Source organism: Manacus vitellinus, unplaced genomic scaffold, assembly GCF_001715985.3.
Source record: "Manacus vitellinus isolate BGI_N305 unplaced genomic scaffold, ASM171598v3 scaffold_50_pilon, whole genome shotgun sequence".
Lineage (NCBI taxonomy): Eukaryota > Metazoa > Chordata > Aves > Passeriformes > Pipridae > Manacus > Manacus vitellinus.
Window position 1 is genome coordinate 5,524,932 of NW_021940612.1, and position 23,951 is coordinate 5,548,882.

Here is a 23,951-nt window from a genome sequence, read left to right on the forward strand (position 1 = left end):
TCAGAATATTTCTTTAATCTAAAATAAATCTGTCTTGGGTGCTGAAACACTAATTTCCTTGTTTAAGTAAAGCATAATCACTCCAATACTTTCTCATCATCCAAAAGCAGGCTTAGTATAAAGGTATTTTTATTTGCGTAACCTTTTTTTGTGTATTTCTCCTCCTCCGTTTATCCATTTGAAATGCTCCAAAATTAACCCAAGATTTTAATGAAATCCATAAGCTCCGTTGATCTAGTATACAAACTGACAAGCAAGAGTCACGCCAAACAACACATAAGCCAGTGTGTATGAGAACTGCTGCTTCAACTTCCGTATGTGTGTGTATATGTATAATTTCCATTGTGGTATATCCCTAGTCTTACCATGAAATAAATGTAGTTTGAAAGCTGAAAACAAGCCAAGAAAGCAAAGCTGATCCTTAGAAATAATAAAGATTTTAAAAAAAAATGGAGAAAAAAAGTTTTTGCAAAGATAAAACTCACATGTAGGCATTAGAATGTCAAAGCAAACCTCATTTTTGACCGCTACAGCCTGCAAAATTCAAGCAACACTGGTGCCTGTAAGCAATTTACCATGTACAGGAAGTTGGCATCTAACATAGTTTCTCCATACTTACTAAAAGTTTTAAGAGGTTTAGGTAGGGTAAGTAATTCTCATTACTGGGTGGTATAACAATTTAAGTTTTAAGATTTAGAATTACAATCTCTGCCTGGGGACAGAGCTTCTATCAAGAGCAATAAGCACTTATTGCTGCAGAGATATCTTTAGAATGGTTTTCGGCTATTTGTCCTGCACGAAGTCTTCCAATAAATATAGCCAAATAAACTTCATGTCTTCACCATACCCAAGCAAGCATACTTGAAACTGGCATCAGCTAACACTGAAATATACATTAAAGTCTTGATATCCTCTTAGTTATGACTGAGTTTTCATCTTAAACTAAGATTTGTACTCTTATTTATTAATATTCTACACTAATATACACAGTGGTTGTAAAACTGTGACAGTTTTCAATGTCTGCACAGTAAATTAAAAAGACTGTAGGACAGGAATTATGGCAGCCAGCCAGACATACAGGAGTAGAATCAGTAGTACTTCTGTGAACCCATTTGACCTAAGAACAAAATGAAAGCCTAATTTGTAATGAGACTCTTTCTCATATCTGTAATGCAAATACATATGTTTTGATCAACAAACCATTCAGGATCCAAATCTAGAAGACAGTTCTCCAAAACAGAGAGGCACCATGGAATCCAATATTTTTAACAGCAAAAAACCAGAATGGCACAATAAAAACTGTGTCTTATCAGAGCTATGTTTTCTCTCCAGCTGCTGACATTGCAGAACCTCGCACAAATACTCTGAAGACTGTGTCCTGACTTTCATGGTGACCTGACAATGACAGACACAGCAGGAGCTAAAGACTCAGAAGGAAGAGCCAAGACCTTCCTGTGCTTAGATTGTGAGGGTATAAAAGCCCAGGGGTTCCTTTGCTCAAGGTCCCTCCTTGGAGGCACCAGCTTGAGCTGTTTCTGCGCTGCTACAGCATGAATAAATTGCTTTGGGGAACGAGACATCTGAGACTCTGCCATGGGAAACCTGGGGTCAAATTAGTATGCAGGCAGTGTAGACCAGTCACAAGAATTCTGATTGGAGTATCCAATATACACTGGAGTCATCAACCATCAAACTAGAAGAGCACTAACTAGGATTCCAGTTCAGTCAAAAGCCACTGTCAGAAGGAATGTGATGACCCAAACAGATCTCACACACCAACATGCAGGCTATCCAGGTCTCCAGCTGCCATGAGTGCCTGAGTTTGTCACTGATGAAGAGGGCAGCGGAGACAAGATGAAACTAGTTTTCCCACAATATGAATAACCCTTTTTGTTATTAGAAGTCGCACTTTTCACCTCACTCATTCTAAATCCTTCTCACAAGAGCACTCTGTAATCACCGAGTTACATACAGTCTCTATAATCTTTAGTTATTAAAAAATTCTGACTAAGAAGCACCAGAAGAAACTTCATAACACCATAAAAACTATTCTCTTCAGAGTTCGATAAAGACCACAGCTGCTCTTCACGGCATACATATGCCAAACCAGTCCTTAACGACCTACAAAGATGATGATTGAATAACCAAAGGCAATTTCATTCTAACGCTTTGTATCCCTTCATTTGAAAGTTTCTCTTCCTGAAGTTTAATCTTAATATTTCTGGCACTTCTTACTACCAATGTGACTGTCCTTTACCTGTTCCAGTCATATACCTCTCTAAGCACAGTATCTTGCACATATTTCCATCAAATATTCTTAACCATTTTCTGCATTTCACGAGAGTATTTTGAAATTATTTGGTCCTGCAGTAGTTTCACAGATCTTTCCAGCTTCAAGGTATCTGCAATTTTAACAAGAATTTCCTTCTGTTATGGATCATTAGTCAAAACCCAGAATATTTCCAATCATTAGCTGTAAGCAGAAAGAGAAAGAAAGAGCACATGCAGAAATAAACTGTGCACCGTTTCCTTCTGACAGTCATCAACCACCACTAGTCTAGTAGCCAGTCAGTGCTTTATTCTGTCCAAAAACAACCAATAATTATTCTTCTGGGATGGATTTAGACTTTCTTTAAGTGTCTTGAGGTAAAAGTTTACCAGTTTTATTTGATCCTGTACAGTTCATGTCTCCATAGGCAGGAAACTCTTTCTTCATTCCACATTCAAATGCTGCAGCTCAAAATGCCCCTCACACCACCACTTAGCTTGCAGAAGGGAAGCACTAGAGGCGACCTCATCACTCTCTTCAGCTACCTGAAGGGAGGTTATAGCCAGGCAGGGGTTGGTCTCTTCTCCCAGGCAACCAACAATAGGACAAGGGGACATGGGCTCAAGCTCTGCCAGGGGAGGTTTAGGTTAGATGTTAGGAAGAAATTCTTTACAGAGAGGGTAATCAGGCATTGGAACGGCCTACCCAGAGAGGTGGTGGATTCACCATCCCTGGAGGTTTTTAAAAAGAGATTGGACGTGGCCCTTAGTGCCATGATATAGTAACTGGAGTTGGATCAGGGGTTGGACTTGATGATCTTGGAGGTCTTTTCCAACCCCATCTACTCTATGATTCTATGAACACCCTTGCCATCATTTCAACTGCTGCCAAAGCTTACAGCATTACTCGAGGTAGCCAGAGAGCTTTGTGGATTTCTTCCTTCTCTGGTTAGGAAAGCTACAAGTAGATACAGAGGATGCATGCCCAGACAGTGAGAACAGAGGACTTCAGGGGCTCACACTTGAAAAAGAATTCCCTCAACAAGAAAACATTTTCTCAAAGAAAGATCCCTCACTGCAGGGACATTTCTTCCACTCCCAAAAGGTTTAAGCATTCTAACTCTGATTATGAAGAAGTGCTGGACTCACAACTCTCCATTACTCACTGTATGCCACTTTCATTATGCAAATGCTAGAACACATCATCATAGTTTTCTGGTTGTCTACTCACAATGAGAAAGATAACTCGAATGGCTGCCAAGGTAGCTTATAAAAATTCCCTTATCTTAGCATGGTTTTCAGCTATTCATCTTGCAAGAAGCCTTACAAAATATAATAGTCAAATGAAGGATGTAACCACTTTCCCAACTGTACCTACTTCCTCTGAAACTGCTGTATGCAGTCAGCCAGCACAATGATGCATAAGGGAGTTTCTTCTTCCCCCACAGTAAACAGGTCTTCTGTATTTTGGTATGTTCCAGTGAGCCTTTAAAAACCTATTTTAAAATAGGCAGGCTTTTCATGAGCTTGTTCTGATTTTATTCCAATGCAAATAAATTCAAACTATTTTTTTTCTCAACCATTTCCACAGTTACCAAATAATCTTTAGAGAGCTAATACTTCTTATTAGTTCAGAGCTATCTCTGTAAACAGAGTCACCATAACTTATTGAAGATTTAGGGAACAACTGTTTTGAATTGCAGAGATAAAATGTTTACTTTATCTCTATAAATAAAGAAGAATAAATGGCACTTAAGTGGCCGCTCTGCAAAAACCTAATATTCTTCATGATAGTATATTTCATGTATTATAATTTGTAGTGTTTTCATGAATACTCATTGCTAACAGAGAGTTTGCTTTCCTTATCATAATGCCTAAGGAGCTAATATACTATAAGGAGAAAACGTAATTGTTTCTTTACTATTTCTTTTGACTCCCCCCTCACAAAAACAGGAACAACCAGCCTCTGATATCGAGCCATTCTACTTCCAGTCAGCAACAGCAAAGATGATACTACACACAAGAATTTAAATTCAAATTTTAAATAGATTCCAAGACACAAAACTAATGCACAATAGAGCAGATTCTTCATGCAAATTCACCCACTCACTTAGAAAATAATGAGTACTTCAGAGAACTAAGACTGAAGCCGAAATTCCGTATTTTGCTGCCTGTACATATTTTTTTAATCTGATTAGATCGTTTGACTTAACAAGATGGTATAACCTATGCTATCTTAAGAAAAAGACTGAAAGCCTTTCAATAGTTTCCTGATGCTAAGCAGCCTTCCAGAAACAATCTCATAAGCTTTTCAAATGCTTGCTAAAACAAGTTAACATGTAATAAACACAACTTTTCAACTCGACATCTTCTACAATCCCACTCTTGTTTGTTCTAGCTATGTGTTGGATTGCAGGATTGTTGCAGAATGACACACATCTTATGACAAAATCATGGCTTCTTACACAGTATTATAAACTTGTTCTTTAATTCCTTCCGCAGAGATCATTTTATGCTTTGCCAATATGTGTAGTGAAATTATTAATATATTTTTCAATTAAATTTAATGTATACTTTATATTTGAACATATCTAACAGTAACTGAAAATTTAAATTTTGCAAGTTATTTATTAATTAAGCTACTTCATGCTACCAATATTGATTTGTTCAGTGTTTCAGGACATCAACTTACATAGTCTTACCATGGACCCATAATAATGGAAGTTTCTCCAACGCTAGTCTCAGCTTCATATATTTTATTTATCTTATTATTAAGATAAAGACTGTTTTTTCACAGATCTCAAATAGCTTCATGTTGAGAGGTCACTACAGTTTTTGCAAATTTACCTTTTTTCAGATGATGTTTTTACTTTGTTCATATCGAAAGATGATTCTTCAAATTGCCATTTCTGATAACCTGGAAGATATTAAACAACTACATATTGTCAACATCTTTTGTTCTTTAATGATGAAATGCTACCACCATACTGAATGTCTCTACACTAGAAATGCTAAAGAAGTTAATTCACATTAATTGCATTTCTCCACACTGTCACAAGCTCTTCTCTCTTCAAACTATTTGATCCAGCTTTTAAAATAAATTATTGCATTGTAAGTATGGAGTATGATTCTGCATTATAATTCAGTCTTACCAAAGCTCAGAAAATCTGATTATAATAGAACAGGAATTCGTACAAGTCATCTAATAGACATTATTTTCCTGTCCATGATGGAATTTTATCAAGTAAAGTTTTTGCTGAAGCCAGTAAATACACTTTTTTAAACCTACTTGACAATGTTATAAGATGCCACAACATACTTATTTCTGACTACCATTTCATGTATCTATAGAGTAATTAAGTCTAGAGGTACAGTGAGAAACATGGAGTATTTGGTGTTCTTATTTAAGCAAGACCTGAATATATTTCCTGGACAGAAACCATATCATGCTAAGAACTCAATTTTCCTATCCATTTAAGGACGTAATGTCCTCAGGGCACAACACTTCCTCAAATGGTGCCTCCAAGGTTGCAGTCTACAAGACCATTAACTGAACCTCAGTACCCATTTGAGATCTACTATGAACGACAAATACTCCCACTGTGACAAAAAATAGTATCCTCCAAGAGCACAGTTAGCACAGAGTTAGTTTAAAGATAGAAGACAGAGCAAAGGGGAAAATGGATGTTCAAAGATATGGGTGCTGAGAATGAATATGATAAAGCACTTTTCTTTTGGGAAATGCAGGCAATAAATTCAGCCAACTACACACACAGAGCTGCCCCCCATCCCCTTCTCCCCAAAGAAATGTGTAAAACCTCTCAAAAATCTTTGTTGTTCAGCTCCTAAAGTAATCAGATTTTTATTACTGGTAAGTTCCATGCTGCAACTGCTAAAAGCCTAAAGAAGATGAAGTAAGAAGCAAGCTTATTTCCAGACTTACCTGAAAGCAGAATCTTTTCCCAGCAGCCAGGAAGCAAATGCTTAGCTTTTCACCAGAATTCCAGCTTGACTCAAGTTAACAGGTGTCCTAGGTTTCTCCAAGTACCCTTCAAGTGTAAAGTATCTCAAAATCCTTTAAAGAAAATAAATAGTTACAAGACAATAGCTGTGCCCACCACAATACACACAATGTCATGAATTATAAAGTCTGGACCATTTGAACCAGGTTGCAGGTTGCAAGTCTTACTGGGGGGAAAATATTAGACTCTTGAATGCAAGTAGCCAGGTCTGTTTTGCTTGCAGCGTTGACCCACTGTCATACAGATGATGAACGGTCTGCCAGTGCCAAGACTGTCTATATATTATAGTGTACTGAACTGCTGTACAAGTGGAGCCAGCTACTGAGCTGAACTATCTTGAACTGCAAGATCTGAATTTGTTTGTCTAAATTCACCACAAAGTATTTAATAAGTGCTAAAGTGCTTACTAATACTCCAGGTCAAAGGGAAAAGTCAAGCAGATAAGAAAAAGTACAAGAACCTCTGAAAAAAACCAAACCAAAACAAAAACCCCAAAAAACAACCACCAGGGAGAAGGAGCATGGAAAAAATGAAAAGAAATAGAAATGTACACAGTAGCAATCCAGAGAGTTGTGGTGAAACATTTATGCATACTAAAGCAAAAAAGTTTCTCTAACATTTTACCAGGTAATGCAAAATTACTAATTTAAAATTACTAATTTAAAACTTTAAATATTATCCTTATTTTGAATAAAGGATTGATAGAAAGGTAAAGGCACAAGGTGAATGAGTCTCAATTTAAACATACATTTTAAATTTAATACCACTTGCCTGAGAGTGGTAGTTGAGCAGAGGAAAAACTAGTATCAGTTCTGCTTCTAAAGGAACAACAACAATAACTGAATAAAAGCACCTCAAGTTGAAGGGGAGCAGAAGAAAGAAGTGTTGACTAGTTAAAATTCCAAGCTAGTATATGCTCGATTCTCTGCAATCTCCCTCTGCCTTTTCACATTGCCTGTGAATCCTCTCACCTACACAGTGGAAACAGGCAGCGTCTTCACGGGAAATTTCTCCAGATGCGTGAAGTTCCAAATCAGAAAGCTGCATTCACTGTAATAGTGCTACCAACAGTACAACAAATTAAATGGACTGCAAGAAATTATATATAATTTTCACCTCTTCCTTTCTCTTCAGAAAAGCACATAATTGCCTCACTCCAAGGTCAATTCGGTGTCACTGAGCCACTGACTCACCTTCTCACTGATCCACCTTTTCAATGCTATGAAATTTTGACATTGGCAAGGTTCATGCAAAAGGGAAGAGTATAACCCCTCCAACAGTTACCTTTCATATGAAGTTTTCACATTTGCCAAAACGTAACAGAATAGCATGGAACACAGTATCCTACTTCTTGGATAAATATCCTAACCACGAAACTACTGCACAAAATGGCAAGCACTATCACAAAGCAATTTTCTTTTGCTCAAAATAATGGCTAAAGAAATGAACTTGTACCATTTCATTCAGACCTCATATTTGGACATGACTATTAGGCATTGCTGTGAGTGCCTGTTAGACTACAGAGGACTTGTAAGGACACCATCTTCCTGAACACTAAGTTGACATACCTGTATTAGATGAACACCCAGACGCTCAGCCTCTTCAAGGCAGTAATAATTCTGGTCAGACATTGTAACAGGATTCAGAGGAAATTTTACTGATGTAAGTTCTGGGGCTCTCAACATAACTGGGATGTGGACTTCCTGAAGCAAGTCCAGAGCAGGGCAATAAAAATGAGTGGGCTGATGGAACAACTCTCCTATGAAGACAAGCTACATGAATTGGGACTGTTCAGCCTGAAGATGAAAAGGCTCTGGGGAGACTTTATAGTAGCTTTCCAGTACCTAGAGGGGGCCTCCAAAAGAGCTGGAAAGGGACTTTTTACAAGGGCATGTAGTGATAGGACAAGAAGCAATAACTTTAAACTGTTTAGGTTAGATGTGAGGAAGAAATTTTTTACTGTGAGGGGGTTCCCCCAGTCCAGTGCAGATTAAACCAGAAGCAAACTGACCTTTCATTTCACATACCCTAGTCTCAGAAGCTGTTCATAGGTCAAAAACATTCTTTTTCAAGGTATTTGTGAGTCTGTTTAAACAAAACCATCTAAAAAGACTTCTGTACTCTTCATTCTGTAGGTCATCTTAATTCCAAAATACTACTTATGATTTACATTTTTAAACATAGCAGTAAATTATTTGCAGGAACTATTTACCTAAGTAAATCTACACTTGCAGGAATAAGGTCTGTGTTCAAAATTTAGAATAAGCAGCAACATGTGACAGCAACAGCCACTGTCTCAGTACCAAAAGCAACCTATCCAAAAAGCTTGTAGAGAGCAAAACACCGTGACAACCAGCATTCTAAATGTGGCAAAACCACATGAATACCCCACACAATATGGAAAACAGCAGTATATTACTTGACATTATACAAAAAAACATTCACCAGGACAGCAGAATGCTCATCCTTTGACAGCAGTAAGAACTGGCCACTGCTACTGATACAGCAGTGCTGCCTCTACCATCTCATCCTCCTGTACCTTAAGGAGGACTGGCCTTTTGCAAAAGGCTTAGCAATTATATTTTAAGTAGTGCCTCTGGCTATTTAATCTTTTACTCTGTCACGCATGACATATTGTTTTCCAGTTCAGCATCCCAAGCGACAACTTCCACAAGTATCTTTTTAAAAAACTGGTTGTTTGTGCTTTTTTTCAGGGAAAGCAGTTCTATTTTAAAGTCATACAAACCAGCAAGGTTATCAGATGCAAAAAATTTCCCTAATAAAAACATAAGACCTAATGTTGGATAAAAAAATCTCACAGGCTAATTGGGGATGCCAGAGTTATTTATACAAATTGCTTTGAATCCTGAAAGCTTAATCCACAGCACAATACATACATGTTTTGGTTACCTATAAACCAACTTAAAACTCTAGCGATTGAAAACCTGGGGAAATCCTTCAAGCTTTACAACTAAGTTTCAAGTTGGTAAACACTACATCATACTCAACCACAATCTAGTAAACAGAACCATATACATAAATAATTATAACTGATGTGGTAGTGAAAATTTGTTTTCTGAAGTTGACTATTCCTAGCCCAGTTCCTGAACCTTCTTCTACAAGAACTGGAAAACAAAAACATAGACTTCCTACTCCAGGACAAATCTTACTTTTCAGAGGAAGTTTCATAGGAATTAAAGTCCTAGTCAATAGTCCAGAGGGAGACAATTTTCAGAACCAGCTATTTCTTTAATTAAATTCTAAAATAGGGTGGAATGGCTTTGAATACACACTAAACAGTTATTGCTTCCTAATACTTTAACATGCAGCCATACAAAAAACTTTTACTGCCATCAAAATATTATAATATCCCTAAAGGTACATTAGAAGTATTTCTTCTATGAAAAGAATTTTGTTCAAGATAGTAGAAAAACTAGAGATACTTTTCCTCCAGATATAATTGCAAGACTTTATGTGGAAAGGGTAGAAAGTAGTCCTTCATCTAATGACTAAATACCCAACACTTCTAAGTAGAAAAAAAAATCTGAAGTTTTTGGTCAAAGAGAGTCTAATTTTTAAATCCAAAACAAAATGAAAAGACTAACAATCCCTACCAGTCAAAGAAAAAATACTTCTGAAAATCAGCTATGCCTTTCCCTTGTACCGTTTGCTATAAATATTTATAGTAGGGAACAAAAAAGTCAGCTGATTAGCTCACCCATTGCTGCATTATAGCAAACTGCTGACTTTTTGACATGACTAGGTAAACTGCAACATACAATCAGACATTCAAAACGACATACATAAAGCTTCACAGAAGACTGAAGCACCAAAGTCCTTTACAGCAGCTTGCCAACTATGTCACGCAGCCATTACCACCAGTCCACTTAACTGTAAAAAGAAGGTCTGACACATGTAGCCAGAAAAGCTGTAAATACCCAATAATGATTATGAAAGAAAGAAAAGCATTGGCCAGGAAAAGGCAAAATAAAAAACAGTACTTCATTTTTTGCCTGGAAAGAAGCTCCTAGAAAGTTACTGGCATTGCAAGCATAAGATTACTTCAAGATATGACAAACTTGCTATCACCAGGGTCACATGGGATCACGTTCAAAGCTGACATGATTTAAGCTGACAGAAATACTGCAGAAGTCAGCTACTTCTTACCCCACTAGCATAACCCTTTCATCAGGTAGAAAGTGAATGGCACAGGGAGGGAGAAGGGAGCAACAAAAAAGCCAGAAGGAAAAGGACAACCATAGCAGAAACTAAGCATTTCCCTACACCAGGAACTGAACAAGAACTGGAAACCTTGTAACTTTAGCCAGCTCTTGGAAATGCTCCATTAATACAGTGGGAAATGTCAGAGGTGCTTTCCAGCACCTAACCCAGTGACTGCTCCTTTGGTTTACACTGTCTCGATGGTTAAGGTCAGCCTGTAAAAAAATCAACCCAAACATCTAAACTTGCTAGTTCTAGATGAGTTAAAGCAAACCCTCAATCCTGGTTTTAATCTGGACAAAAAAAAAAAAAAAGAAAAGAAAAAAAAATCCATGGTTCTATGTTGCAGATTTATCTATTCAAATACCTTCAAGCCCTTCAACCTCATTAGTGCACAGAAACACAATCACCACAACCCATAATACTCTCAGCAACTGTTCTCACTTTTAAAATCTTAATTTTGATCGTTTTGCTTATGAATTATACTTGGAGCAATTAAAACAGTATTGCCTACCTCCAGTATGCAAAAGCCTGGACATTCTGTTTCTCATAAACTTTAAGTTGTACAGAAGTTGTAGTGAAAATGTATATGTGCCTTGTAATGCATTGAATGTTTTAGGACTGTCACCTTTGCGGCTGTTGCAAAAAAGAGGAAGGATGTTTGGGTGCTCCCCTCCTCCCCACTACTTCCAGTCTTTCTATGCTTAACTGTTACAAAACTGTATTTTCAATGTAAACAATGCTGAATCATCCATGTATCCAGGCCACACACTGGACAGTTCATAATCTTCTTGATGCGTAGCGCAGGATATTGGACAGTTAAGCTGTGGAGAGTGGCAGGACCTGAAAACATACCCAGAGACACACTGCCGTTATAAATCCCTCCTACGTGCTCACACAAGCAGCTGCCCTGTTCAGCACTCTCACGCTCACTCCAAGAAAATTGACTTCCCGCCTATGTTGTTTAAGGAGTTTCAACATTTCAATTACTGCAGTTATATTCCAGAGTCAGGGTGACTCAAGCAGCATTCAGTTCTTTCAGGCATTAGCAATTCGTATCATAGGAGCAATATCCTAAGAGCACACAGCTCGCAGATAACAGGAATTAAAGGAGATGTTTCAAATAACACACTGAGAGCCAAAACCAGGTGATCCCCAGCTATGTCTAGCAGAGTATCATCATAAATTTTAAAGACTGTGAAGTCTCTAATCATAAGACACACTGCTGACAAGCTGTTGAGTGACAAGCTGAACACCTTTCCTAAACTAAAACCTAAAAATGAGGTGAAATAGCAATCTCCTTCTGTAAGCCAAGACGACTTCAGAGAGCCCTTCTCCTGATTTTTTCCCTTTTAATTGTAGCTTCTAACACATAATTTCAGTGAATTTGCTCCCAGAAGCAGTAAGCTAACCAATATAAATCTTCTACCAAGAAACCTGAATATTTTTCAAGTTCAAAAGCTTGTATTTGGAAGACGATCTGTGAACACGAAACCTAAAATATGAGCACTGTCACCTCCAACACCTAAACTGAAAGTTAAGCCTGAGATCAGGTATCATTTCACACATAGATCAGGTGTCACTTCACACACCAAGACTACTCCTTGGTTTAGTATCATTTCCTTGCTTTCTGAAAAAAATAAAAATACTTTTTTTGAAGCTTAAAATCAAAAAAGTACTTCCCTTAATTTATGCTGGCATAAAAAAAAATTCCCAGTAGTGAACTGAAACATCAGAAACTATGTGTTAAAATTATTTTTATGGTAAATAAGAACATCTCCATAAAAAGAGATTGTCTTGCCCCTCTTCCACCCAAGAAATAAAAAAATATTCCAACACAGACTTGCACTCACAACACATAGCATGAGATATAATTTCCAGAAAAACTCTTCCGTCTCAAGTATGATTTCACTGAAGGATTAACCAGAAGGTGGGGCTATCCCACTAGCAACATCCAGTCACCCAACATAATACAAAATACACACTGAAAGCTACAAGCAAAACAAGGAAGATTTTCAAGAAATATAACCTACAAAGGCAGTGCACACATGTATTTCTCTAAAGGAACAACATTTGTGGGAATATTCGTTGGAGAGCTAATTCCCTCATGACAGAAAAATAAATACACAAAAATCAACATTCATATCACAAGACTATACAGAAGTTTCATAGTGTTTTTACACTATACAGTTACACAGATGAATTCAACCTCTGCCTGTAGATACTAAAGAAAGTCTACCGCTCTAATTATCTGTAATAACAGTTCATTCAGCTCAGGACTCCTAAACATCTGACAAAGCTCAGTGCCCGAAAACAGTTTACACTGAAGAAATACACCACGCCACCCCTTGATATGCAACCTATTTCTCAAACCTTCTCTGTCGAGTATTTGAACTGACACCTAGAGAAAAATACGTGATATGACAGATTTCCATCACTGCAAGAGGAGGCAGGAAAAGGAGGGGGCAGAGGGGGAAGAAAAACCAAACCCTAAATATAACACACCCCTACACACGGAGCGTTAAGTTAGGCAGACGTTGGGTAGGCCAAGTCGCGCGGTACATGAGGGAAGTGTTATTCCAACCGCCGTGTTTTCCATGCAATGCCCGCGCTGGGTCACCCGTCCAGCGGGACAGGGGGCACGGAGCCGCAGCGTCCGGAGGCCGGAAAGGCCGGGGGTCACCTGCAGCCTTTGCAGCAGCAGGACTGCCCGGCAGTGCCCCCCGTAGGCGCGGCGCGGAGGAAGCAGCTCGCCCCGCGGCCACGCCGGCCTCCGTGCGGCTCCACCCCCGCGCCTGCGGGCAGACCCGACCCGCCGGGCCCGGACACCAGGCACCAGCTCCTACGCGTAGGGCCCGCAGCCCACCTCCGCGGGCGGGCGCGCGGCCCAGGCTGCCCCGCCGCTCCCCGGCAGGTACGCGCCCCGCAGCCGCGGGAGCCGGCACGGGGAGGAGCCCTGCCCGCCCCGCCCCAGTCCCGGCTCCGGCGCCGGCCCCGCCCCGCTGCGGCCCGCTCCGCGCTGCCGGGGACGATGCCCGGCCGCGGGGCTTCACCTTCGCGGTAGGCGGGGAACCCTCACTCACCCCGCGGCGCTCCAGCGGGGGCGCCGTGGCGGCGCCGGCTCCGCGCTGCGCCCCCCGCCGTCCTCACGCGCGGCAGGACCCTGCCCGCACCGCAGCGCGTCACCGGCCCGCCGCGCCCCGCCGCGCGCAAGCGCCGCCACCGCCGCCGCGGGGGGGAGCGGTGCCCGCGCCGGCCGGCCGGGGGGAGCCTCACGGATGTGGGATCGGCCGCGCGAGGTGCGTGAATCCGCCGCGCCCGCCGCCGCACCCGCTCACGGCCGAGCTGTTCGTACCGATATAAGATATACAGGTACCTAAGGGCGGGTGCCAAGAGGACGGAGCCAGGCTCTGCTCGGTGGTGCCAAAAAATTGGACTGGAGGCCACGGGCAGAAACTGATGCACAGGAAGTTCCACCTGAACATTTAGAAGAACTTCCTTACTGTGCAGCTGACCGAGAACTGGGAGGGATTGCCCAGAGAGGTTGTAGGGTCTCCCTCTCTGGAGCCCAAGACTAGCTCAGTTGGTTAGAGCATAGTGCTAATAAGGCCAAGTCAAAAGTTTGATCCCGGTACAGGCTGTCCACTTAAGAGTTGAACTTGATGACCCTTGAGGGTATCTTCTAACTCAAAATATTCTGTGATCCTGTGAGATACTCAAGAACTACCTCGATGCAATCCTGTGCCACGTGCTCTGTGATAACCCTGCTTTCAGCAGGGAGGTTGGACCTGATGACCTACTGTGGTCCCTTCCAACCGGATGGATTCTGTGACTTAGAATTCCACAACTCCATTGGGTGCTTCTCCACAGCCCAACCTTCACCTGCTTTTTATGGCAATCACAGTGAAACCAAGGAATCCCACTGCCCAGGACATTGAAGAATCATGGAAGCGAGGAAGAAAACTCAGTGATTTGTAACTGTCAAAGGCTTCAATTCCCCCCCCACACACCTTTTCTGCTCCAAATCTTTGCAAACGAGAAATAATACCTCATACATACCAGAACATTCTACGGCAAATTAACCTTCACATGCCTGGCTCCTGGTTTTCAACTGCTCAGTATCACTGATGACCTCTAGAAATGGGCAATTTAATCTCCCTCTCTGACACTTGTTAAGGTGGAACAGTATTTCTTTCTTCATTAAGTTCCTCAAATGAAGAAACTGCTAAGAATACCAAGGCCAAATCCAAATACTGATAGTTGTTTACAAAACTTATATGGGAGAAGCAGCCTTTAGTGAAGGCTGCTAAACTGAAATCCAGTTCAAATCTCACACTAATAATAGTCAAAAATAAAGGCACAATCCCTAATAGAAATATGCAAAGTTAATTTCCCAATAACATTGTGTATCCATGGAGTCGGCCATTCTTAGTCTTGTTCAGTACAAAGCAGATTTCAGATCCTTAAAACTACACACTTTTATTCATCTTCCCTTCCAAAGTACATATACTTGGCTACCGCATTTGCAATTCCTGTCCTACACACATCATTCATTCCACTCACAAAGACAAGAGCAAAGACAGCCAAGACTTTTCTACTGCCTAGGAAGTAGCTATGTGTTTTGTGTGATAATTTGCTACCCTTCCATGGGGCTGATTCACCTGAAGAATTGTTTATAGTTACTGTTTGTTAGTCCTTTAACTTGGGTGGTGTTGCAGTGTTAGAAAGGTAAGTTCTGCTTATCGTCCATGCAACAGTCCACAGATGATCCCTGCAGAAAACATACACATCTAAACCTTATGGACACAGAACAAAGCTGCTTTACTGGCAAGTCAGAAGAAACCACGCAAGTGAGGAGCAGTGGACTACTTTTGTGTAGATATGGCAGATGGGAGATCCTGGTCCTCCTATCTCCTGTTTATGCATAGATGCTTTAATAAATTTTCTTAAGTCCCCATCCCACCATACTAACAAAAATGGATAGTCAGTTGTCCATTTATTCTGCTATTCACTTGGTCTTTCTTTGGCAAATAATTCAACATTAATTATGCTTCCTAGAACTTGTAAACCTATGGATTATGATCATAAAACATACATGTATTGGGAAGGAGATTCCTCCCTCTCTTACAAGGTTCTCCAGTTATCTAGCACGAATGAGAAGAATGCAGGTTATCAGAATGCAGGACTTTACCAGTACATTGGCAACAGATAGGAACAGAAAACAGTACAGCTACAAGGTGTCTGTGAATTCTATTAATAGAATTATTTTAAATGCATAGTTCTGTCTGAAGCAAGGCAGAAGACATGGAATAAATTCAAATATGACTCAGGCAAAGACAAAAATAGTGTCAGCCAGGCTCGGGTAAGTAAAGAGCAAATAAGGGGGGGTGTAGATAAAAATCTCTTGAATTTTTTTAAAGCTGAAGTCAGAGTAAGTGTACTTAAGTTAGTTATGAAAACAATGTTTTAAACAGCTCTGTATGTGTCCTGACACATGACAAAAATAAATCGGTTCAAAATATGAGAATTCTTTACTGAAGAAAGAAGACACAGCAAAAGCTCCAATTAATTTAACACTGCCAAAAAGTGTGATTTCATTTAAGAAAAAATGAATTAAAATACTTGTATCAGTTACTGAAACCCATTTACTTTTCTCACTGTTAATGTAAACAAAGAATGCAGAACATAATTGGATGGGGAGGTTGCATTAATCTTGATTATTCCACCCAAAAGATTGCTCTATGGAGAACCATTTTTACTAGCTAAACATTTATTTATGGAAAGTTAAAGGTCACTGAATGATTGAACCTAGATTTTCTTTTTTTGATAGATAAATTGATTCAAAGTTTAGGATTTATTTGTACAGAGAACAAGTTTACCTTTAAAAAAACAGACTCTGATGTACAAAGGCAGTAGCAGGCCACTGCTGTTCTTATAACAATTCTCACAAATTCAGATGAGACTGAAGGAATCTGCCCTAGCTTTGTTTGTTTTCAAACATAATACTGTGTGCAAAAGTGAGTTGTTTATCCATTGAATCTCTTATAGAGACATAGTTAAAAATCATGTTAAATCAAATACAATTCTAAACAGTTATCTCATGCTATGTAGTTAATATAATGGTTCATTATTCTTTTGATTTCACAAAATTTTGCAACATTTCAACTAAAATCTTTAATAGGTATTGTGCTGGTTTAAAGGTAAACCAGCAGGGGAAATGGACTCAACTCAAAAAAGAGATTATAAGTCAGAATAACAATTTAATAAAATAATACAGTAAGTACAATTATACAGACAAACAATTGGTTTTAACCCACAAAACCCAAATGTATAACCCAGCACCCTGGAGCATGAACAGAGTGATGTTCTTTTGGCCCCAAGTCCAAAGGAAAAGGAGAGGGGAAAACCTGTTGGTGAGAGTGCTGTTGCAGTCTGGTTGAAAAGAGGTGGTTGCAGTCCAGTCGAGAGTGGTGGTTGAGAGCGGTGATCTGCAGTCTTCCTCTGGATCCCATGAGTGGTAAAAAAAGTTCCAAGACTACAAGATTATATATTCTCCAGTTCAGGCAGGAATGCTCAGTACCTCCCTCAGGGCGGGGAGTTTCACAAAGGGTGTGAGGAACAGGGAGACACCCTTCTATATCGCAGGCCTCTTAACACCTACTCTGTAGCCTGAGGAGTCAGGCTGCTCTGGGCAGAGGGTGTAAATAGTCTATTGAAAACAGTTTCTGGGAAATGGCATGGAAGGCTATAGAATACACAGTTTTGGGTTACACCCATCCAGTGATGAACTGGTCTCAGCTGTCCTAACTAGGACAGGCATACAAAACTACTGCAAACAATTTACATTTTTACTTGGAGCAAATCATAAATCTGTGGTGTTTTGAAAAAAGTGATTGCAAATTATACGGCCATTAAGTAAATGTTTGATGGGGAGCCAGGCATTCATCTCTGAAAACAGCAGCAACAGTAATACTGTCTTGTGGAGCAGAATTTCACATAAAATTAAGTCTCTAGGTTTGACCAAGTGACCCACCTAGGGGATGAGGGAAAGGTTGTAGATGTAGTCTACCTGGGCCTTTGATGCTCTCTCCCACAGCATTCTCCTGAAGAAACTGCCTGCTCATGGAATGCACAGGTGCAGTTTGCTGGGTTAAAAAATGGCTGGATGGCTGGGCTGAGAGTGGTGGTGAATGGAGTAACTTCCAGCTGGTGGCTGGTCACTAGGGGTGTTCCCCAGGGCTCAGTGCTGGGCCAGTCCTATTTAATATCTTTACCAATTATTTAGATGAGGGGATCAAGTTCCCCCTCAGTTTGCAGATGACACCAAGTTGGGTGGGAGTGTTCATCTGCTGGAGGGCAAGAAGGCTCTACAGAGGGATCTGGATAGGCTGGATCCATGGGCTGAGAACTAGAGTTTGGGGTTCAAAAAAGCAAAGTGCTGTGTCCTGCCTTTGCATCACAACAGCCCCAGGCAGCACTATAGGCTTGGGGAAGAGTGGCTGGAAAGCTGCCCAGCAGAAAAGAACCTTCCGGCTGCCAGCCGGCTGAATGAGCCAGCAGCGTGCCCAGCTGGCCAAGGAGGCCAATGGCGTACTGGCTTTTATCAGAAATAGTGTGGCCAGCAGGACAGGACTAGGGAAGAGATGGTCCCTCTGTACTCGGTGTGTACTGTGAGGCTGCACCTCAAATCCTGTGTTTGGTACTGGGCCCCTCACTTCAGGAAGGACATTGGGGTGCTGGAGCTTGTACAGAGAAAGGCAAGGAACTGGGAAAGGATGTGGAGCGCATGTCCTATGAGCAGTGGCTGAGGAAGATGGAGTTTTTTAGCCTGGAGAAAACAAGGCTCAGTGGTGACCTAATCACTCTCTACAACTACCTAAAATAGGGCGTAACTTGCTCTACTCCCAGGCAAGTAGCAACAGGACAAAAGGACACAGCCTCAAGCTGTGCCAGAGGAAGTTCAGGCTGGAACATCAGGAAGGATTTTTTCACTGAAAGGGTAGTTAAGCATTGGAACCAGCTTCCCAGGGAGGTGGTGGACTCACCATCCCAGGAAGCGTTCAATAAATGACTGGACATGGAACTTAGTGCTAGGGTTTTGTTGGCATGGTAGTGTTTGGTCAAAGGTTGGACCTGGAGGTCTTTTCCAACGTCAATGATTCTATGATTTGTAGAGCATTTGGTCATAGGAATGTACCTTTTAATGGAACAACCTAAGCACTTAGGAAAGAATTAAAAAATATATGCCAATCTACACTCTATGTGGAAAGACAAGGACATTAGAGCTTTCATAAGATAAAAAGGCAGCTTACATTTTTACATAAATCCCATTTGCATTCATTTAGTATTACTGACAAGGCAATACAAGCAACGAATTAAGTGACATTTTGCAGAGACACAAGTTTTCAGAAAAGAACGGGCTTCTCACTCCCAACTGCATGTTTATAATCTGTTAAAAAACATTTACTACTAAGTAAGCAATACAGTATGACTTCCAGGATCAGACATACAGCTAAATAATCACAAGTAATTTCGAAAGTTAATAGTTATCCCCCTGGGAGCAGGAAAGGGATGTAAAGCATTAGAACAGACTGACCATGGAAGAGGTGGAGCCACCATCTCTAGAAGTGTTCAAAAACATGTGGATATGGCACTTGAGGACATGGTGTAATGATGAGCACGGCAGTGGTGCTAAATTAGTTGATAGCTGGACTTGAAGTACTTTTCCAGCTTTAATAATTCTCTGATTCTAGGATAAAAGCAAGGAGTACAAGAAAAAGCTCTGCAAAATAATTTAATGGGTTGCAGCATATAAGCATTTTTAGATCCTATCCTGTTCCTTTCAAATTATCAACTGGCTAATCATTGTTTCCTATTAAAACTTAACCTCTCTTAGTTAAATCTACCTTGCCTGTTGCTATACTTCCATGTACTCAACATATCCAGTCAGTTCCAGATAATGAATACTGCTAACAGCTCTCCTTAACTCTGAAAACCAATCACACCTTCACGTGGGAGCCAGCACTTGTCTACATACACATTGGAGAATTTGGTTTTGGCTCTTTATCTCTAGATTTCTCGTTCCTTGATAACCATTAGAACTTGGCACTTCTCCAGCATTGGCTCAGTTCTTTTTCACCTTTGAGATCTTTTGTGCTCTATTACAGGTGTATTTCAATGCATACAAAAGCATTTCAGTTCAACTTCATATCTGTGGTTCATTCAGCTACTTTTCTTTTGTAATGCTGAAAATGAGATAACCTACCAATATTCTTCATACAAAATTCAGAATGTATAGGTTTGTATCCCGATGGATAATGTTCATCTAACTGTTGTGGAGAGTGGGGGTTAGAAAGAGTGGGTTTTTCAGGGCAGGAAGGGGGCAGGTTTCTAAAGTGATGCCCTGTGTTTCACAGGTTCATACCAAGTCAGCCACTTTTTTTTTCCATATGCCCAGTGACAATCACATTTAATGTATATGTGTAGGATGTTAACAAACCCACTGTGACCCAGCCAAACTCAAGAGGGAATCTCATCTGTTTCAGTTAAACAAGAATGTCAGTACTCACAGCATAAAAAAAATAATTAAAAAAATTATGTGTATAATTTTTAGCCTATCTGAAGGTTACCTTCTTTCTATTTAGGAAAGTATTTGCTTACTGTGAGGCAGCTCCCTTTTCCTTATCTCTCTGCACCAATTGCTTCCATTAACAAGGAGATCCAAAGCAATGATAAGTTCCTGAAAAATCAGTCGTACTTTAAGCAAGGCAAAAGATAAAGAATAATTTTCAGAAATGATTATGAAATACCTTCTTCTTGGGGAAAAGCTATAAAGGTATCTTGCAGCAGATGACCATTTCCACAATTGACTTCTTGAGGGAGAGGAGGGTTCTCTGTGTTATTCATAAAATGATAAACAAATGATTTAATTTTGTACAAACAGGTCAATAAGTAATTCTACATGCTTTACATTTCTTGATCTTTAGAGTAAACTAGGGAAACTTATCTCTTAAATCTGCTTCCATTTAGCATGCTTTAAGAACAGCATCCAGAGCATGAGGAGACTACATTATTAATAGAACTTACTCATAAATCATGTTTTTTCATTTGATTTAATTGACCTTTGTGCAAACAGTACTTCAAAGGCTGCAGATGCCTTTTTGCTTATGCCAGTCAAAATTCCTTTCACAGGATTTTTTGTTTTTAAGACACAGTAGAGGACAAGTTTGCTCATTTCTTCTCTTAAGTATTCTTTAAAAATTCATAATGCTTTAGTATGAGTTTCTGCAGTGTAAAAATAGGCATCCTGTATTACAAACTCATACAAAATACATCACTAGCTTCAACATTAATGTGATATCATTCTGGAAAGACAAAAATAGCAGGCAGTCAACTGACTATACCCTAAACTGGTACATGGTTAGCTGAAGTATTCTTAAACAAAGCAGCCTATTTAAGTCAAAAACATGATGGTATGTTCTTACTGTATTACAGGAACAAAGGTACTCCATAAGTAATACTGAAGCAAGTTCCTTATAATTCTTAACCTACTCCCACTTCAACAAGAAGGAAGCAAAAACATGTTTTGGTCACACTACAAAGAATTAGCTGGAGGTTGCTCTTCTTCTCTGTTTTGCTTAATGTTGAGAACTACTTTGTGGAGCTTACACATATGTGCTTGACTAAGAAAACAAGAGATACTTTTGTAATAAACTCCAAGGCATTTTAAATACTAGTGACTTTTGTAAACCATCCCCACAAAAAAAAATTGTGTGTGTAATCTAAAAATAACTAAAAAGCGATTTTATTTTTCTGGATGTTCCCATGCACCTATCACATGTGCCAGAAGTTAGATCAGTCCTTCACAGAATTCTGTCAGTGTGCTTCATTGCATCATTTCAGATTGAAGTGCTTTGATATTCTCAAAGCAAAGCATCTCAACTTAGGGGTTACTGCAGTGAGCATGTGTTAACTTTTTTACCGCTATAGTCCTTTCCCACAGATATAAACAAGCTGCTGTTCATGTTTGATGCCTGGTATTTTGCCAAGAGAAGTGGTAATTCCTTACATTTATTTACAATGGATCCATCGCCATGATGACTTCATAAAAATCAGCTTATAATTGCAACCACTTAGTCTGCACAGAACCACAAATAGATAATTTTTAATGGAAGCATCCGTGACAAACTTCAAACAAACTACTTTTTCAGAAAGTAATTTTTGTAAAATATTGGGGTTTTTTAAAAAAAATTTCATCGTTAAATGATTATTAGAGATTATATGGACTACAGCCCTTCTCTCTTGAAATTAAAAATGGAATTCACCAAAAAAATCAACTGTCTTTCTACAGAACAGAGTGCCGGTCAAGGTATCACTGTCTGCTCTATTAAAGACAGCTAGCTTTCATTTACAAATGTTTTAACCACTATCGGGTTTAATAATAATGATCTGTTCTTTGCTACCATAACATTAGGATCATTACAAGATGTCTGTTATATAGTGTTGCATATCACCCCTTAAATTACTTGTGAGTGCAACGGTGAACCACCAGACATTTCAACAGCCATCGAGCTGAGGACATTTCTTTCAGATAAAAGTAGGTGCTGTCATTGGTTTAACAGAAGCTCTCACTAAGATTTCTGCTCATGCTTTCCACCAAGGACAAATGTTCTGTACTTCATGCATGTTGAATAGAAAGGTTGATGGATAAAGTTAGTGTTTTTATTTTAAAATCTAACTCCTTGGAAATAAAATCTACTTAAGGCAGCCCGTACTTGGTGAGTAAAGCTGCTTTTACATTGGTGATCTTGGCCAGAAACTCTGTAAGCATTCAGTCTATGTTCTAAAACCGCAGTTCCCTAAAACTTCCCTCCCGACAAGAGATAAACAGCACATCTCGGTAAACCGTACAGAAAACACACAGGTAACCTCTAGCAGAGAACGTAAGGGAGATGGTAAAAGGAAAGAGAGGGAACGTCTGACACAGGAAAAAAACCAACCAACCAACCAAAAAAAAACCACCAAAACGCTTCGAGTCTGCTTCCAGTTCAGCAAACTGCCGGAACGAGACCCGCGCCGGGCGCTCCGCGCCGACCTCGCCCCGACCCCGTGCCCCGACCCGCACCGGGCGGGCATCGGCCGGCACCGGAGCCCGGCCTGGACTGGGCACCGCAGGGGCGGCGCCGCGCCCCCGCCGGCAGCGGCTCACAGAAACACAGATCGGGTAAAGCTGGAAGGAACCACTGCGGGTCATCTGGCCCAACCTCCCTGCTCAAGCAGGGTCATTCCACAGCACATGGCACAGGACTGCGTCCAGACGGTTCTTGGACATCTCCAGCGAGGGAGACTCCACAACCTCTCTGGGTAATCTGTTCAGTGCTCAGTCACCTGCACAGTAGGGAAGTTCTTCCTCGTGTCTAGGTGAAACTTCTTGTGCATCAGTTGCTGCCCGTTGCCTCTTGTCCTGTTGCCTGGCACCACCGAACAGAACCTAGCTGGATCCTCTTGTCCCTCCCCGTTTAGATATTTTACACAGAGTTCGCAACAGACCCGGAGACTGAAGCCCCGCACTCGCTGAGCGGCTGAGCAGGAGCACTCGCCCCCTGGCGGCCTCCGCACGCCCTCAGGCCCCTTACCAGCCCTCCTCCCGCCGCCTCCCGCACCACCGCGGCCTCAGGGAGCCCGGGCCGACACCGAATGGGGTGGGGCCGACACGGAATGGGGTGGAGCCGCCACTGCTCCCCCCACCCCGCGGCCGCAGCAGGCGCTGACACCGGCGCTGATCACCGGCGCTGATCACCGGCGCGCCCGCCGCTCTTGCCCGCCCGCCCGCTCACGTGTGCGGCTGCGCGGGACGCTGGGGCCTGGCCGCGGGGGTGGTGGCGGCGGCCGTGGGTCTGCGCGTGTGCGGCGGCGCAGGCGGGCGGCGCAGGCGGGCGCGTCCGGCCGGCGGCGGAGCGGCACACGGGGGTGAGGCCCGGGGAGGGCGCGGGTGGGGGCGCAGGCAGAACCAGACCGCGGAGGGACGGAGAGAGGGAGTCAGTCCGCGCGGCGGTGCCGGTGCCCGGGCGGCGGCGCGCTGGCCCTTCCCCTGCGGCCGGGCAGAGGAGCCGTGCGGCCGGGCGGCAGTTCACGGTGCCCACGGTGAGCTGCGCGGTGCTGGCAGCGGCCAGAGTTCGGAGGACCTGCGGGACGAGGAGAGCCCGGGAGGCCTAAATGTCCTGAAATCCAGTGGGGAATTTAATTTAACTTATTTTAATTGTTTTCCCACGTATTTCCTCATCCCAGCCTGCTGAGCCTGGCAGTCCCTGCGGTCTCTTGAGAGCTGATGCCATCCTGACGCCCCTGGCGGGGAGCTGGGGCGAGGGGACCCCTGGGCTGGTGTTCAAAGGCCTTTCGATGCCCCCGCTCCCCCTTTGCTTGTGTTAATTCCCCATGCCC

General features: G+C 41.5%; 1 protein-coding gene across 9 annotated transcripts in view; it reads right to left on the bottom strand.

Annotated features, from left to right (window-relative positions):
• The window catches only part of AGTPBP1 (ATP/GTP binding protein 1), a 57,336-nt gene extending 43,694 nt beyond the window's left edge, over positions 1-13,642 (bottom strand). For 3 of the 9 annotated variants that reach the window (XR_001921751.1, XM_018080941.2, XM_018080942.2), the window contains exons 1-3: positions 7,262-7,686; positions 6,212-6,343; positions 5,116-5,185 (exon numbers count right to left, since the gene is read on the bottom strand). Coding sequence is in view for 7 of the 9 variants with exons in the window: in XM_018080941.2 (XP_017936430.1) it covers positions 5,116-5,147 (32 nt within the window). In the remaining 2 variants the exon portion in view is untranslated. Of the gene's footprint in view, positions 1-3,646; positions 3,755-5,115; positions 5,186-6,211; positions 6,344-6,457; positions 6,475-7,261; positions 7,688-13,026; positions 13,121-13,594 lie in introns of those variants that run through there. The other 6 variants (XM_008934196.3, XM_018080937.1, XM_018080938.1 and 3 more) reach the window with 6 other exon arrangements.
• Positions 13,643-23,951: the final 10,309 nt, after the last annotated feature.